The sequence below is a fragment of the Sus scrofa genome, chromosome 1 (assembly GCF_054392235.1).
Source record: "Sus scrofa isolate SSC_HxYL_T2T_F1_AM1 chromosome 1, Sscrofa_HxYL_maternal_Yorkshire_Landrace_v2.0, whole genome shotgun sequence".
NCBI lineage: Eukaryota > Metazoa > Chordata > Mammalia > Artiodactyla > Suidae > Sus > Sus scrofa.
The window spans coordinates 264,030,958-264,047,209 of record NC_139383.1 but is presented as its reverse complement, the minus strand read 5'-3'; the positions used below and the strand labels follow the sequence as shown (position 1 = coordinate 264,047,209).

Here is a 16,252-nt window from a genome sequence, read left to right as displayed (position 1 = left end):
GGGGATCTGGTTTCTTCTGCGGCCTCTCCTTTGCTTGCAGATGGCTGCCTATTCGCCAGCCTCACATGGTCATTCCTCTGTGTGTGCACCCCTGTCTCTCGCATCCAAATTTCCTCTTCTTGTAAGGACCACAGTCAGACTGGATCTTGGCCCACCCTAAAAGCCTAGTTTTAACCTAATCACCTCTTTAAAGGCGTTATCTACAAATACAGTCACATTCTGAGATTCTGGGGGTTAGGATTTCAACATAGGAAGGAGGCATAAAACTCAGCCCCTAACAACCATCTACTGGAATGTTCTCATTTCAAAACACTGTAACCAAATACATACTTTCTGAGGAGAAATTATTTTATTTTAGGACATTAAAGTAGGACATATACTACAATTCACTGAAGTACATTAATATTTTCCTATCAGTAACTTACATCTGGAAAGGAGTTACCAAAATGAAAAGCTTTGTTATTCGCCTTCATAAATAATATTTAAATAGTTTTATTATGTGACTACTTCTGTGAAAATGCACTGTAAGTTTTTTTTTTTTTTTTGGTCTTTTTTAGGACCATACCTGTGGCATTTGGAAATTCCCAGGCTAGGGGCTGAATTGGAGCTGTAGCTACTGGCCTAGCCACAGCCACAGCAATGCCAGATTCAAGTTGCCTCTGCGACCTGCACCACAGCTCACGGCAATGCCAGATCCTTAACCCATTGAGCGGGGCCAGGGATTGAACTTGAATCCTCATGGATACTAATCAGATTTTTAACCTGTTGAGCCACAATGGGAATTCTATTGTAGATCTTTTTTAAAACGAATCTATAATAATCTAAAATATCATTAATATCTCATTAGTATACAATCCCAAATTGAAAATTTTAAAACAGACTAGCCTCATATTACATGGGAAGATTTGAAAAGAATTAAGTTACTTCTTGACCCTGATTGCTCACTCATACTTTCCACCAAAGATGATGGTGAATGAGACACAGGACTGACTCAAAAGGCAAAACTCACAAAATGTAAAAAAGCAGGTCTTAGAATTCCATGTTATGTTTGGTTGGCTAGGTGCTTTAATTATATTTCAAATGTATGGTTAGAGAAATTCTGTTGTTTTTTTTTTTCCCAAAACAAACAAGCATATCCTTGTAATATAAGAAAGAAGAAAACAAATATTCAGTTTTAATTGTTGAGCCCTTTTACTTTTTGAGCTTAGTGATCAACGTATTTTCTTCTCTTTCTTCACAGCCTGGCGTTCATCTGATTCATTAGCTTCTCCAATTTGATTGCTAAGGCCATGTTTCCTTTAATCTTCAATTTTCCTGACAAGAATGCCACCACCGGTTTTAGTTTCCCTAAAATGAGAAAATGAAAGAGGAAAAAGCAGCCATTAGCGCCCTGAGGGATATACTGCTTCAAGAACATGCATTATACAAAGAAACTCAGAGTTCCTGTCATGGCTCAGTGGTAACAAACCCAGCTAGCATCCATGAGGACATGGGTAAGATCCCTGGCCCTGCTCAGTAGGTTAAGGATTGTAATTGCCGTGGGCTGTGGTGTAGGTCACAGATGCAGCTCAGATCTGGCCTTGCTGTGGCTGTGGTGTAGGCTGGCATCTGTAGCTACAATTTGACTACTAGCCTAGGAACTTCCTATGCCACATGCGTGGACCTAAAAAGACAAAAAATTAAAAAAGAAAAAGAATCTCTTTGAGTTTTATAAACCTGTGAAGCACCATAATTTCTTTTACAGTTTTTTTTTTTTTTTGCCTTTTCTAGGGCCACACCTGTGGCATATGGACGTTCCCAGGCTAGGGGTCTAATTGGAGCTGTAGCCACCAGCCTATGCCAGAGCCACAGCAACAAGGGATCCAAGCCGTGTCTGCAACCTACACCACAGCTCACGGCAACACCGGATCCCTAACCCACTGAGCAAGGCCAGGGACCGAACCCGCAACCTCATGGTTCCTAGTCGGATTCATTAACCACTGCGCCACGACGGGAACTCCGTACAGCACTTTTTTTTATCAGCATCTTGGGAATCCCAATTCCTAGACTGAGATGTTAACATCTTGTGATGTGAGATCATGTAAAAACATCAACAAAAGATTATACAGAAAAGCTGAAGACAGTGAGCATTAACACAGAATTGTAGCTAACAAAAACATAATAAATAGAGGCTCCATGGAGGGAGGAAACTTTCTTTTAATTTGCCACTCTTATTTCAGGGCTTGTACAGGGTCTGGCACACAGTGGAATTATGAGGAAACAGGCTCAGAGAGAATTTTGACTTTTCCAAGGTCACACAGCTTATACTTGACAGTGCTACAATTCCAAGCCAGGATACAGGTCCTATCTCCAGAAGGCATAATATGTATCTATTGTATCAGTAAACTTTCACTGGGACACACACAGACTCTTGCAGAAAAAGATGAGTGGCTTAATGTATTGTGGATTATATACAGAGAAAGAGATACTAAACACCTTTAAATTATTCTTGGGTTGTGGCGAGAAAAGACCAAGCCCAATTCTTTTATTTATTTTTTATTTTTTTGTGGCTGCACCTGTGGCATATGGGAGTTCTCATGCATCTAAAACTTATCAAGAATTATTACAACTTAATAAAAAGACCTGTCAGTTTAAAAATGAGCAAAACATATGAGTAGATAGTTCATCAAATGTAAATAGCTATTAAGCACATGGAGAGATACTCAACGTTATTAATTGTTATGAAAATACAAATTGAGGGGAGTTCCCATCGTGGCACAGCAAAAACGAATCCGACTGGGAACCATGAGGTTGTGGGTTTGATCAGTGGGTTAAGGATCTAGCGTTGCTGGGAGCTGTCGTGTAGGCCAACAGCCGTAGTTCCAATTCAACCCCTAGCCTGGGAACCTCCATATGCTGCGGGTATGGACCTAAAAAAAAAAAAAAAAACAACGACAAATTAAAACCACAATGAGATACCATCACACACACCACTAGAATGGCTCCAATAACAAAGGCACTGCCATTTGTGACAACATAAACAAACCTGGAGGACATTATGCTGCATGAAATAAGCCAGAGAGAAAGACAAAAACTTTATGATCTCATTTATATATGGAACCTAAAAAAGTCAAACCCACAGAGGCAGGGAGTACAAGGGTGCTTGGCAGGCACTGGGGAGTGGGAGAAATGGGGAGATGGAGATCACAGGTACAAATGTTCAGTTATAAGATGAGTAAGTTCTAGGGATCTGATGTGCAGCATCATTACTATAGTTAATATTGTACTCCATACTTGAAATTTGCTGAAAGCAACTCTTTTTTTGTTGCTGTTGTTTGTTTTTTGTCTTTGTGCCTTTTCTAGGGCCGCTCCAGAGGCATATGGACGTTCCCAGGCTAGGGGTGGAATCGGAGCTGTAGCTGCCGGCCTACACCACAGCCACAGCAACGCGGGATTCGGGCCACATCTGCAAACTACACCACAGCTCACGGCAACACCGGATCCTTAATTCACTGAGCAAGGCCAGGGATCGAACCTGCAACCCCATAGTTCCTAGTCAGCTTCATTAACCACTGAGCCACACCAGGAACTCCGCTGAGAGCAACTATTAACTGTTCTCATGGCGGCAAAAAAAAAGGTAACCACGTGAGGTGATAGGAGTGGTAATAGCTTGACTGTAGTAATTTCTCAATGAATACAAATATTAAGTCATCATGTTAAATGTATAGTTTTTATTTATCAAGGATACCTCAATAAAGCTGTAAAAGAAAAGGCCTAACAAGTGCCGATGAGGATTTGGAGAAACTTGAACCTTTATACAATGCTGACAAGAATATAAAATTAGGGCAGTCACTTTAGCCAACAGTTTGGTGGTTTATTTAAAAGTTATGTGTCAACTTACCACACGACCAGCAATTCCACTTTTAGGAATCTATCCAACAGAAATGAAAATATACATCTGGAGTTCCTGTCATGGCTCAGCGAAAACGAATCTGACTAGCATCCATGAGGATGCAGGTTGGATCTCTGGCCTCGCTCAGAGGGTTAAGGATCCAGCGTTGCCATAAGCTGTGGTGTAGGCCACAGATGCAGCTCGGATCCCGCATTGCTATGGCTGTGGTGTAGGCCGGTGGCTATAGCTCTGATTCAACCCCTAGTCTGGGAACTCCATGTGCCACGGGTACGGCCTGAAAAAGACAAAAAGAGAGAGAGAGAGAAAATATACATCCAACACAAATATGTGTACGAAAATATTCATAGCAGCACTGCTCATAATAGCCAAAAACCTGAAACAACCCAATGTCCACCAGTTGGTGAGGAGATAAAAATCCACAAAAAGCAATACTATTTAGCTATAAAAGGGAAAGGAACTATTGATACATGCAACATTATGATGGATGAAGCTCAAAAGCCTTACGCCAAGTGAAAGAAACCAGATACAAAAGACTGTATACTGTTTAATTCCATTTATATGAAATGTCCAGAAAGAGCAAATCTTTTGAGATAGAAAGCATATTAGTATTTGGCTGGCTGGACAGTAAAAAAGTGGGATTGACTGCAAAGAGAGAATTTTGGAGGGGGTGATAGAAAAGTTCTCAAAGTGGATTATAAGTGATGGTTATAAAAGCCTATAAATTTACCAAAAATTATATATACTTACATTGGGTGGATTTTATGGTATGTAAATTATACCATAAAACTTTTTAAAAATAACTTTAAAAAACTGCTAGTAAGCACATTTTGTATATATTTACGTGTGTGTGTGTGTGTGCGTGCGCCATACATGTGTTTTACCTCCTAACATATTAATCCAGTAATCTTGTACAATTTATTTTCTTTCTGTTATAATGCTTTACACCATACGGTGGCTTCTACTGACCAAAAGAAGAGATTATGATTAGCTGATCACTAGTTACTTCAAAGGAGAGTAGATGGGATAAAGAATAAAAACTAATATGAAAAGACCTAAGAAGCAGAAGCAAAGTCATGCGCACCAAATTTGAACTGCTGCTCTAAAATAAACCTTAGGGAGTTCCTGTCGTGGAGCAGTGGTTAACGAATCCAACTAGGAACCATGAGGTTGCAGGTTTGATCCCTGGCCTGGCTCAGTGTGTTCAGGATCCGGCATTGCCATGAGCTGTGGTGTAGGTCGCAGACGAGGTTCGGATCCCGCGTTGCTGTGGCTGTGGCGTAGGCCAGCGGCTACAGCTCCGATTAGACCCTTAGCCTGGGAACCTCCATATGTTTTGGGTGTGGTCCTAGAAATGGGAAAAAAAAAAAAAAAAAGACAAAAAATAAAATAAAATAAATCTTAGAAGAATATATAGCTGACTGGCCTCTCCAGTCAATTCAGGAGCACATTCACAGAAAGATATATGTGGAAAGCGCATCATTACAAGTTTATGCTACATTAAATAAAATGTAAATTAAAGATGTCACTTGATTTTAAAAAAGCATAATGATTTAGAAGGGCAGGAGCTTGGAAGTTAGCTGGGATTAGAATCCTGGCTCCAACATTTTACTCACTCACCAAGTACCTCTGGGTTTATTACTTAATTCATCAACTCCTCAGTCCCTTTTTTTTTTTCCTTTGGTCTTTTTAGGGCCACACCCACAGTGTATGAAGTTCCCAGGCTAGGGGTCGAATCAGAGCTGTAGTTGCTGACCTACACTGCAGCTCACTGAAATGCTGGATCCTTAACCCACTGAGTGAGCCTAGGGATCAAACTGAGTCCTCACAGATACTAGTTTGGTTCATTACAGCTGAGCCTCCATGGGAACTCTGTGTCCCCATTTTTTTTTTTAAATGAAAGAAATATTTTATCTCAAACCATTATTGGGAATATTGCTTAACTCAATCATATATATGTTAGCTTTAATTATTGTCATTTCTGTTTGGTAACTGACGATAATTTTTTATTTTTAAAGATCTTTAAGTGTAAAACATTATATATAATAGGTTCAAATTTACCATTTATTCAGCATCTAGTGTTCCAAAGCACTGTGTTTAAGCCCTACAGAAACAGTTTTTGGAACAATGAACACTAAAGAAACTACTGAAAATGATCAAAGAGATAAAAAGGTTAAAATAGAACAAATAAAGGGAGTTTCCATTGTGGCTCAGTGGTTAACGAATCTGACAAGCATCCATGAGGACACAGGTTAAGGATCTGGCGTTGCCGTGAGCTGTGGCGTAGGCCGGGGGTTAAAGCTCTGACTGGACCCCTAGCCTGGGAACACCATATGCCATGGGTGTGGCCCTAAAGAGCAAAATTAAAATAAAATAAAATAAAATAATAAAATAGAAAAAATAATAATGTTTATAACCTATTAAATGAATATTTAGGATATTCAGATTAAAATGTTACAATACTTTTGTTTAAAGTGCTACTTCTAGTAAATATATGTTAATTAACTTACCATTTGGGGTAGTGTTCTAAGAGTAGAAAATAGAAAAAAATTACGCTTAATATTTAGTTAGAGGTAATGGGCAGAACAGAAAGTTAGGTAAAAGCTTCGCTTGGCTATGGATTCCACAGAGAGCAGGATCACCGGGTAGCAGGAGATGGCAGCAGTTTCCTATTACAGTAGCTTGCAAGACTGCAGCATGATCTTACCCTCATGAACAACCTACACTGAGTTCAGCACCTCCAGAGAGCAAGATGTTATTGGAAATGATATCCTAGTCCAACTAGTAGAAAAGGAAACCTACCCAGGACTTCTTCTGATTCATCTCTCTATTCCCAACATTACTAGTCACGAAGAAAGGGAATTCTGAGCTCTACTCCTCATTTGTCGGATGAAGTAGAAGGGGCAGAAGAGGTAACAGTGAGATACACCTTTCCAAAATTATGTGCTCTTCAAATCAATAGCCGCTAAGATTATACTGTTACAGGAGTTCCCTAGTGGCCTAGAGGTTAAGGACTTGGTGTTGTCACTGCTGTGGCTCAGGTTACTGTTATGGCTCAGGTTCAACCCCTGGCCCAGGTATTTCCACATGCCGAAGGGTGGCCAAAAAGAAAAAAAAAAAGATTACAATGCCATAAATAAACACATGTGGGTCTTGATTATTTGGAAAGGAATAAAGCAAAATGTTAGAACAAAATTTTCCTTGAACAATCAGTAATCAAGTAAAATTAAAAACTCACCTGAGGAGTTTCCATCGTGGCTCAGTGGTTAATGAATCCAACCAGGAACCATGAGGTTGCGGGTTTGATCCCTGACCTTGCTCAGTGGGTTAAGGATACAGCATTGCCATAAGCTGTGTGGTGTAGGCCGCAGATGCGGCTCGGATCCCAAGTTGCTGTGGCTCTGGCATAGCCCAGCGGCTACAGCTCCGATAGGACCCCTAGCCTGGGAACCTCCATGTGCCGTGGATGCAGCCCTAGAAAAAGACAAAGAAAAGAAAAGAAAAGAAAAGAAAAGAAAAAAAAGAGAAGAAAAGAAAAACAACTCACCTGAAAACATTTTTACAAAATCATCAGTAGACATACTCATCACCACATCTGCCCGATCGGAGGGCTCTCCATATCCCACATTCCCTCCCTTGCTTTTAAGATCAAGAAACCACGTTCCACCATCTTCACCTACACCGAAAATAAAGATATAAAAACAAATGTCAAAAAAGCCCTGTTTGGAGTTCCCGTCGTGGCGCAGTGGTTAACGAATCCGACTAGGAACCATGAGGTTGCGGGTTCGATCCCTGCCCTTGCTCAGTGGGTTAACGATCCGGCATTGCCGTGAGCTGTGGTGTAGGTTGCAGACGCGGCTCGGATCCCGCGTTGCTGTGGCTCTGGCGTAGGCCGGTGGCTACAGCTCCGATTCAACCCCTAGCCTGGGAACCTCCATATGCCGCGGGAGCGGCCCAAGAAATAGCAACAACAACAGACAAAAAAAGACAAAAAAAAAAAAAAAAAAAAAAAAAAAGCCCTGTTCTTCTTAAACTTAGTAAATATACAGTTCGAATAATCTTATATAATGCTGTTACAATCCCCAGACCTCTATCAAATTGGGCCAATATTTATTAAGTGCTTATTACGTGCTAAGTACTAGGCTAGGCTCTGAAGACTCTCCAATAACATGACCCTTTTCTTTCCTTTTTTTTTTTTTGTCTTTTGTTTTTTGTCATTTAAGGGCTACACCCACAGCATATGGAGGTTCCCAGGCTAGGGGTTTGAATTGGAGCAGTAGTTACCGGCCTACGCCGGAGCCACAGCAACGCCAGATCCAAACCATGTCTGCGACCCTCACCACAGCTCAAGGCAACGCCGGATCCTTAACCCAATGAGTGGGGCCAGGGATCGCACCCGCAACCTCGGGGTTCCCAGTCAGATTCGTTTCCACTGCGCCATGACGGGAACTCCGTGATTCTTAAAAAAAAGAGGAAATGGAGGGTGATGTGGAGTCAGGAAAGCCCAGGTGAAGCTGAGATATAAAAGTTAAGTAAGAATTTGTTAGATGAGGAACAGAAAAAAGTCCAGAAGGACTGGTAGGTAGAAGAGTGGAGGGCTCATAAGGTCTTCCAGATGCAGAGCACAACATTTAGAGAAGCATCTAGCACAGAAGACTGACAAGGCATGATTACAGAGAAGAATAGCATAAGGGCATTTCCAGAAGGAAAGAGTGGTCAACAGCCTCAAATGCTGCAGTATGGTGACAAGAATGAGCAATGCCACTGGTGACAGAGAAGTCACTGAGGATCTTGGTGAGAGCAAAGTCAGTGGAAAAAACTGACACCAGAGCAGAGTGAACTGTAGACGGACATAAGTTTGGCTCCAAAAGGGAGAAGAAAGATGGGGGTGGGTGGTGTGACTGGGAGGGTCGTTGCTATTGTTTTAAAGATAGAATAGCGCGTTGCTGTGGCTCTGGTGTAGGCCGGTGGCTACAGCTCCGATTGGACCCCTAGCTTGGGAATCTCCACATGCCACGGGAGCGGCCCAAGAAATAGCAAAAAAATAAAAAAAATAAAATTAAAAAAAAAAAAAAAAGATAGAATAGACTTTGAGAATGTTAGCTACCACTGGGAAGGAGGCTTTAGGGTGAAGAGGTGGAAGAGAGAACATAATTAATTGCACAAATTCCCTGAGGAGGCCAGAGGAAATGAGATCTAGAACTTGGCTACTCAAAGTGTGATGCATAAACTGCAGAGCTGTCACCATATCCTAAATACAGACTTCAGACAACAAGGTCCTCCTATATAGCACAGAGAACTATATTTAATGTCCCATGATAATCCATCCTGGAAAATATTTTTTTTTAAAAAAAGAGTATGTGTATGTATAACTGAATCACTCTGCTGAATAGCAGAAACTAATACAACATTGTAAATCAACTATACTTCAATTTAAAAAAAAAGAAATACAAACATCAAATGCTATCACTTACATATGGAATCTAAAAAAAGGACACAATGAACTCCTTTGCAGAACAGATACTGACTCACAGACTTTGAAAAACTTATGGTTTCCAAATGAGACAGGTTGGGGGGTAGGGGGATGCACTGAGGTTTGGGTGGAAATGCCATAAAATTTGGTTGTGATGACTGTTGTACATCTATAAATGTAATAAACTTCATGAGTAATTAAAAAAAGTTTTAAAAGAAATATAATGGAATGTTATTCTGCCTTAAAACAGAAGGAAATCCTACATTTTTGACAATGTGGATAAACCTAAGGATGTTATAAGTGAAATAAGCCAGACATAGAAGGACAAACACTGCAAGACTCCTTATATTAGATATGAGGTATCTACTACAGTGAAACTCATAAAAGCAGAGAGTAGAACAGTGGTTCCCAGGAGCTGGCGGGGAGGAGGTAATAGGGAGTTGAATTCAATTGGTATAAAGGTTCAGAACATGCAAGATTAATTATTTCTAGAGATCGCTGCACAGCACAGTGCCTATAGTCAATACTGTATGCTGCGCTTAAACATGTGCTGAGGATAGATTTCAGGTTAAATGTTCTTACCACAAAAACAAAATATCCAAAGAGACACAAGGAAACTTTTGGAGGTGATGGATATGTCTATTATTACCTTGATTTGGTGATGCTTTCACAGGTATGTATGTATGTCAAAGCTCATCAAATTGTATACATATGCTCAATATGTGCAATTTTTTTGTACATAAAAAAACAAAAACAGGAGTTTCCACTGTGGTGCAGTGGGTTAAGACTCCGACTGCAGCAGCTCGGGTCACTGCAGAGGGGCGGGCTCGACCCCTCAGCACACTGGGTTAAAGGATTTAGCATTGCCATAGCTGCGGCTCGCATTCAATCCCTGGCCCTGGTGCGGCCATAAAAAAAAAGTCAGAACACAAATCAACAAATATTTCCAACCAAAAAATTAAAAAAAAAAATAAATACAGACTTCAGACACTGCTTTAGACCTACTGAATCAGAGTCTGCATTTTAGCATATCCCAGGGGATCAGTATGGACATTAAAGCTTAGGATGCATGGATGTGGAGTTGAGCTCTGTCTACTGGGAGGGAAGAAGAGACGTCATGCCTACATTGGCCTGTTATCAGATGGCAGGAAGCTGAAGGAATTTCTGTCTGCAGGCTTCCCTTATCTCTGGAAAAGAGGAGGTAGGATATCTGCTGAAACTGGCAGGGAAGTAGTGAAGGGAGAGAGGGGAGATTTGAGGAACACTGAGAGATTTAAAATAGTCACTGTGGAAAATGAGGCAATCACCTGAGCCCAGAAACACAGAATTATGACATGCTGCTTACACCCCAGTGGAGAAGGGCAGTGATGGACTTTTACTGGTACAGATTCACAGGTTGATCTGATTCCACCACTCCTGCCTCCGCCCCATTTCTCCAGCAAGGTTTAGGAGCCTGGATACAAGTGTGGAGCAGGTAGAGAGTTTGATTCATCCAGGACTAGACTGTGACAGCTAGTGACACAAGCACAAGGTCAGGAAGTTTAGGATACAAGCAAGAGTGAATGAAGGAACGGACAATGAGTTCTAAGAAAAGGGAGTAAAAACAGGAAGGTGAAGATGGATTAAGATAAAACAGAGGTGACAAAGGATAAAAGAACTGATAAAAAAGTGTACATGAAAGTTTGTGTACAATGGGACTGCAGTCGCTAATTCTTAAAACTATCATTGACATGTACTAATACTACGTAAAGAAGAAAAATATTGAGAGGTTTTAAAAGCTAACTACATTCATACTGACCTGAATAATCTCAAAAATAAAAAATGGCAATGTGCCTATGGCTGTTAAATTACTGTATTCCACTACCTCTCATGATCCATACACCCTTCTAAGTAGGATTTTCTCTCAATTACACATACCAAGGAGCTATTTAACACTAGAAGTATCTGTAATGAAATTTTATTTTACATATGTCCAAATTCACTGATATTAACTTAAATACATAAATCATTAGAACAAAGAAAACTGCAAAAACAGCTAGAAAAACAAGTATACCACTTACATGCAGAACTACCAGTTGAAAACAAGTAGATGGAGTTCCCATCATGGCTCAGTGGTTAATGAATCCGACTAGGAACCATGAGGTTGCGGGTTTGATCCCTGACCTTGCTCAGGATCCGGCATTGCCATGAGCTGTGGTGTAGATCGCAGACGAGGCTCGGATCCTGCAATGCTGTGGCTCTGGAGTAGGCTGCCAGCTACAGCTCCAATTAGACCCCTAACCTGGGAACCTCCATATGCCGTGGGTGTGGCCCTGGAAAAAGACATAAAAGACCAAAAAATAATAATAATAAAAATAAAAATAAATAAAACAAGCGGATATAATAATGGGTCAACATATAGAACCCAATGTTAACGACAACTCAAAAACTGTAACAGATATACAAAAACCAAAAAGAAAGAAACATCGGAGTTCCTGTCGTAGCACAGTGGTTAACGAATCCAACTAGGAACCATGAGGTTTGTGGGTTTGATCCCTGGCTTTGCTCAGTGGGTTAAGGATCCAGCATTGCCATAAGCTGTGTGGCTCAGCTCAGCTCGGATCTGATGTTACTGTGGCTCTGGTGTAGGCTGGAGGCTACAGCTCCGATTAGACCCCTAGCCTGGGAACCTCCATATGCTGCGGGTACAGCCCTAGAAAAGACAAAAAAAAAAAAAAAAAAAAAAAAAAGATTAAAAAAAAAGAAAAGAATATAAAAATACAAATCAGCAGTTATTTGCTGTTCTTAAATGTCTACATTCTAGGGTAAGGGTTCTGCATATAACCAACTAACCAGCTGATTACTACCAGAGGCTGATACACTTCCAAGGGAAATAGCCTACTTTGTTTCCCAAAAGCTCCAGGTTACTAGAAGTAACCTTTACCTGAGAGTTCGAACTGATAGATTGCCTGAGTGGCTTTAACAACATCATCGCTGAGGGATTCCTTAACAATTCTAAATGTTTCTTCCACAGCTCCAGAACACGGTTTTGGTGGTGGCGGCGACTTCTCTTTTTTCAATTCTGGATCAGCACCTATAAAATATCACACATGTAAATATATAACTGAATCACTGTGCTGTATACCTGAAACTAATACGACATTATAAATGAACTACACGTCAATTAAAAAAAAAAAAAAAAAAGAGTTCCCGTCATGGTGCAGTGGAAGCAAATCCAACTAGTGTCCGTGAGGATGCGGGCTTAGTCCCTGGCTTTGGTCAGTGGGTCAGGGATCCGGTGTTGCCATGAGCCGTAGTGTAGGTTGGAGACATGGCTCGGATCTCAAGTTGCTGTGGCTGTGGTGTAGCCAGGCAGCTGTAGCTCTGATTCAACCCCTAGCCTGAGAACTTCCACATGCCGTGGGTGAGGCCGTAAAAAGCCAAAAAATAAAAAACTATCAGAGAAGCCACAGGCAAAATAATAATAATAATAATAGTATTATTGACGGAGTTCCTACTGTGGCGCAGTGGAAACAAATCCATGAGGGTTCTATCCCTGGCCTCGCTAAGTGGGTCTGGGATCTGGCACTGCCGTGAACGGTGGTGTAGGTCACAGACACGGCTCAAATCCTGAGTTGCTGTGGCTGTGGTGTAGGCTGGCAGCTGTAGCTCTCATCTGACCCCTAGCCTGAGAACTTCCATGTGCCGTGGGTGTGGCCCTGTAAAGCAAATAATAATAATACTAGTAATAATAATATTATCAATGTTAGTGGCTTTAAAGCCTAAGCAATGTAAGGTCACACACAAACTAATTAGCAGAACAGACTTGCTACCAATTAGATCCATGTGACTAAAATGATTCGGTGGCATCTAAACACACAAATCAGGAGTTCCCCTCGTGGCTCAGCAGTTAACAAACCTGACTGGCATCCATGAGGACGTGGGTTTGATCCCTAGCCTTGCTCAGTGGGTTAAGGATCTGGCGTTGCCATGAGCTGTGGCGTAGGTCGAAGACGTGGCTCAGATCCCAAGTTGCTGAGGCTGTGACATAGGCTGGCAGCTACAGCTCTGACTGGACCCCCAGCCTGGGAACATCCATATGCCATAGGTGCAGCCCTAAAGAGACAAATAAATAGATAAAAAATAAATAAATAAATAAACACACAAATCAAACTGATGGCATAACAGCCAAACACATCAGTTATAATTATAAGTGTAAATGACCAACTAAAGACTGTCAGATTAGATTAAAAAATAACTACCAAACTATACACAATGTTTATAATAAACAGATTTTTTTGTTGTTGCTTTTTTTTTTTTTTTAGGGCCACACCTGGAGCACATGGAGGTTGCCAGGCTAGTGGTTGAATCAGAGCTACAGCTACTGGCCTATGCCACAGCCACAGCAACATCAGATCCGAGCCGCATTTGTGACTTACACCACAGCTCACAGCAACACTGGATCCTTAACCCACTGAGCGAGGCCAGAAATCGAACCTGTATCCTCATGGTTCCTAGTAGGATTCATTTCTGCTGTGCCACGATAGTAACTCAATAGACAGGTTTAAACAAACTACTGGAGTTTTAGTTGTAACAATCACTCCTTTATCATCGCCTCGTACGTTCTAAAACCAAATGAGAAAAGGAGATCGGAGATCATGGCACATCAGAAGATGGAGATCAGAATATCAACTGTGTCAATGGGTGGAGATGAACTGGACACTGCAGCCTGAATCAACAGCCAAATAAGTTTCTCAATAATGTTAACTCTAAATTAAATGTATTTTCCTAATCTCTTCATCCCTGGATTGAACCTGCCTCCTCCCATAAGGGAGTGGAAATGCCTCTGTAAATAAAGATCATGAAAAAACTGAGGATAGCCTGCTCTGAATGAAAGAAGGCTCAGAAGGGTCTACATAGAAACTTTCTTCTCCCAGCCGCAACCAGACTGATCCTCCCACTGGATGAAGAAGAAGGTCAAACTATGTATTAGTCTCATGAAGGCCCCACTGCCTAGAAACACAAGGCCAGGGTAATAAAAGCTGCAACACTGTAATACTTGTATTCACTTAAACCATTGGCCATACCATTCAGCATATGATGAGCCAGGGGAGAAGGTCTGTAATGCACAGGACTGTTCAAATCCCACAGCATGAAAGTGTCCCCCAAAATCAACCTCTATGCCTTTATTTATCCTCCTGGAGTCATCTGTGGGCAGTTTGGCTGCCCCGAGAAACATGTAAGAATAATTCATTATTTAAATTAACTCAAAGGACAATCTGTACCCTAGGCTGAAGATTAACTGTCCGTCTGTTTCCCAGCTCGAATTATACCCAGCCCCATCTTGTCTAATACAACTCACCAAAGGCTATTAAATAAAATCTAACTGACAGCATAAAGATACTCCATAGTACAGCGTAACCAATATACAAGTATCCTCAATTTGTTGAATATAAATTACCTTTCAGGAGTTCCTGTCGTGGCTTAGAGGAAAACGAATCTGATCAGCATCCATGAGGGGACAGGTTCGATCCCTGGCCTTGTTCAGTGGGTTAAAAATCCAGCATTGCCATGAGCTGTGGTGTAGGTTGCAGATGCAGCTCAAATCTGGTGTTGCTGTGGCTGTGGTGTAGGCCAGTGGCTATAGTTCCAATTGGACCCCTAGCCTGGGCACCTCCAATGCCATGGGTGCGGCCCTAAAGATGCAAAACAAAAAAAAGAAAAACCTTCCATTATATTTCCAGAGATGACAACAACAACAAAAAAACCCAGTAAAATTCTTATCTTCTTATAAAGTAAAGCCCAGAAGATATTAAAGATGAAATACTTAAGATCCAATGGAGCAAAGAATATAGCATTATTATAGCATCATTATTTAGAAGCCAATTTAAAAATTCAGATATGTACTTCAATATTTAATGCTTATGTGAAAAGATGCTTACTAATTATTAGAGAAATGCAAATTAAAACTACAAAACTACCTCACACTAGTCAGAATGGCCATCATCAAAAACTCTAAAACAATAAATGCTGAAAAACGTGTGGAGAAAAAGGAGCCCTCCTACACTGTTGCTGGGAACATAAGGCGGTGCAACTACTATGGAGAACAGTCTGGAGGTTCCTTAAAAAACTAAATATAAAACTACCATATGATCCAGCAATCCCACTCTTGGGCATGTATCTGGAGAAAACCATAATTCGAAAAGATACATGCACCCCAATGTTCACTGAAGCATTATTTATAATAGCCAAGACATGGAAACAACCTAAACGTCTATCAGTAGAGGACTGGATAAAGATGTAGTATGTATATAGTATATGGAATATTACTCAGCCATAATAAAGAATGAAGTAATACCATCTATAGCCACATGAATAGACCTAGAAATTACCATACTAAGTGAAATAAGTCAGAGAGAGAAAGAGAGAGATCAAGTGAGATCACTAATATATAGAATCTAATAAAAATGATACAAAGGAAGTTACAAAACAGAAACAGTCTCAGGGAGTTCCCGTCGTGGCTCAGTGGAAATGAACCTGACTAGCATCCATGAAGATGCAGGTTCAATCCCTGGCCTTGCTCAGTGGGTTAAGGATCCATGTTGCTATGAGCTGTGATATAGGTCGAAGATGCAGCTCAGATCTGGCATTGGTATGGCTGTGGTGTAGGCCAGCAGCTACAGCTCTGATTCAACCCTTAGCCTGGGGACCTCCATATGCTGTCAGTGCAGCCCTAAAAAGACAAAAAAAAGAAAAAAGAAAAGAAAGTCTTAGAAAATTTTGAAACCAAACTTATGGTTACTAAACAAAGGGGTAAAATGGGAAGAAGGGATAAATTAGTGGACTGGGACAGACATATACACACTACTATATATAGATAGGTAACAAGGACCTACTGTGTGGCACAGGGA

General features: G+C 40.9%; 1 protein-coding gene across 5 annotated transcripts in view; it reads right to left on the bottom strand.

The window, feature by feature from the left end:
- Nucleotides 1-330: 330 nt before the first annotated feature.
- The window catches only part of HSDL2 (hydroxysteroid dehydrogenase like 2), a 65,138-nt gene continuing 49,216 nt past the window's right edge, over nt 331-16,252 (bottom strand). For 2 of the 5 annotated variants that reach the window (XM_084956022.1, XM_021093504.2), the window contains exons 9-10: nt 12,286-12,435; nt 331-1,347 (exon numbers count right to left, since the gene is read on the bottom strand). In XM_084956022.1, coding sequence (XP_084812148.1) covers nt 1,235-1,347; nt 12,286-12,435 — 263 coding nt within the window. In that variant the 3' untranslated portion in view covers nt 331-1,234. 5 annotated transcript variants of the gene reach the window in all.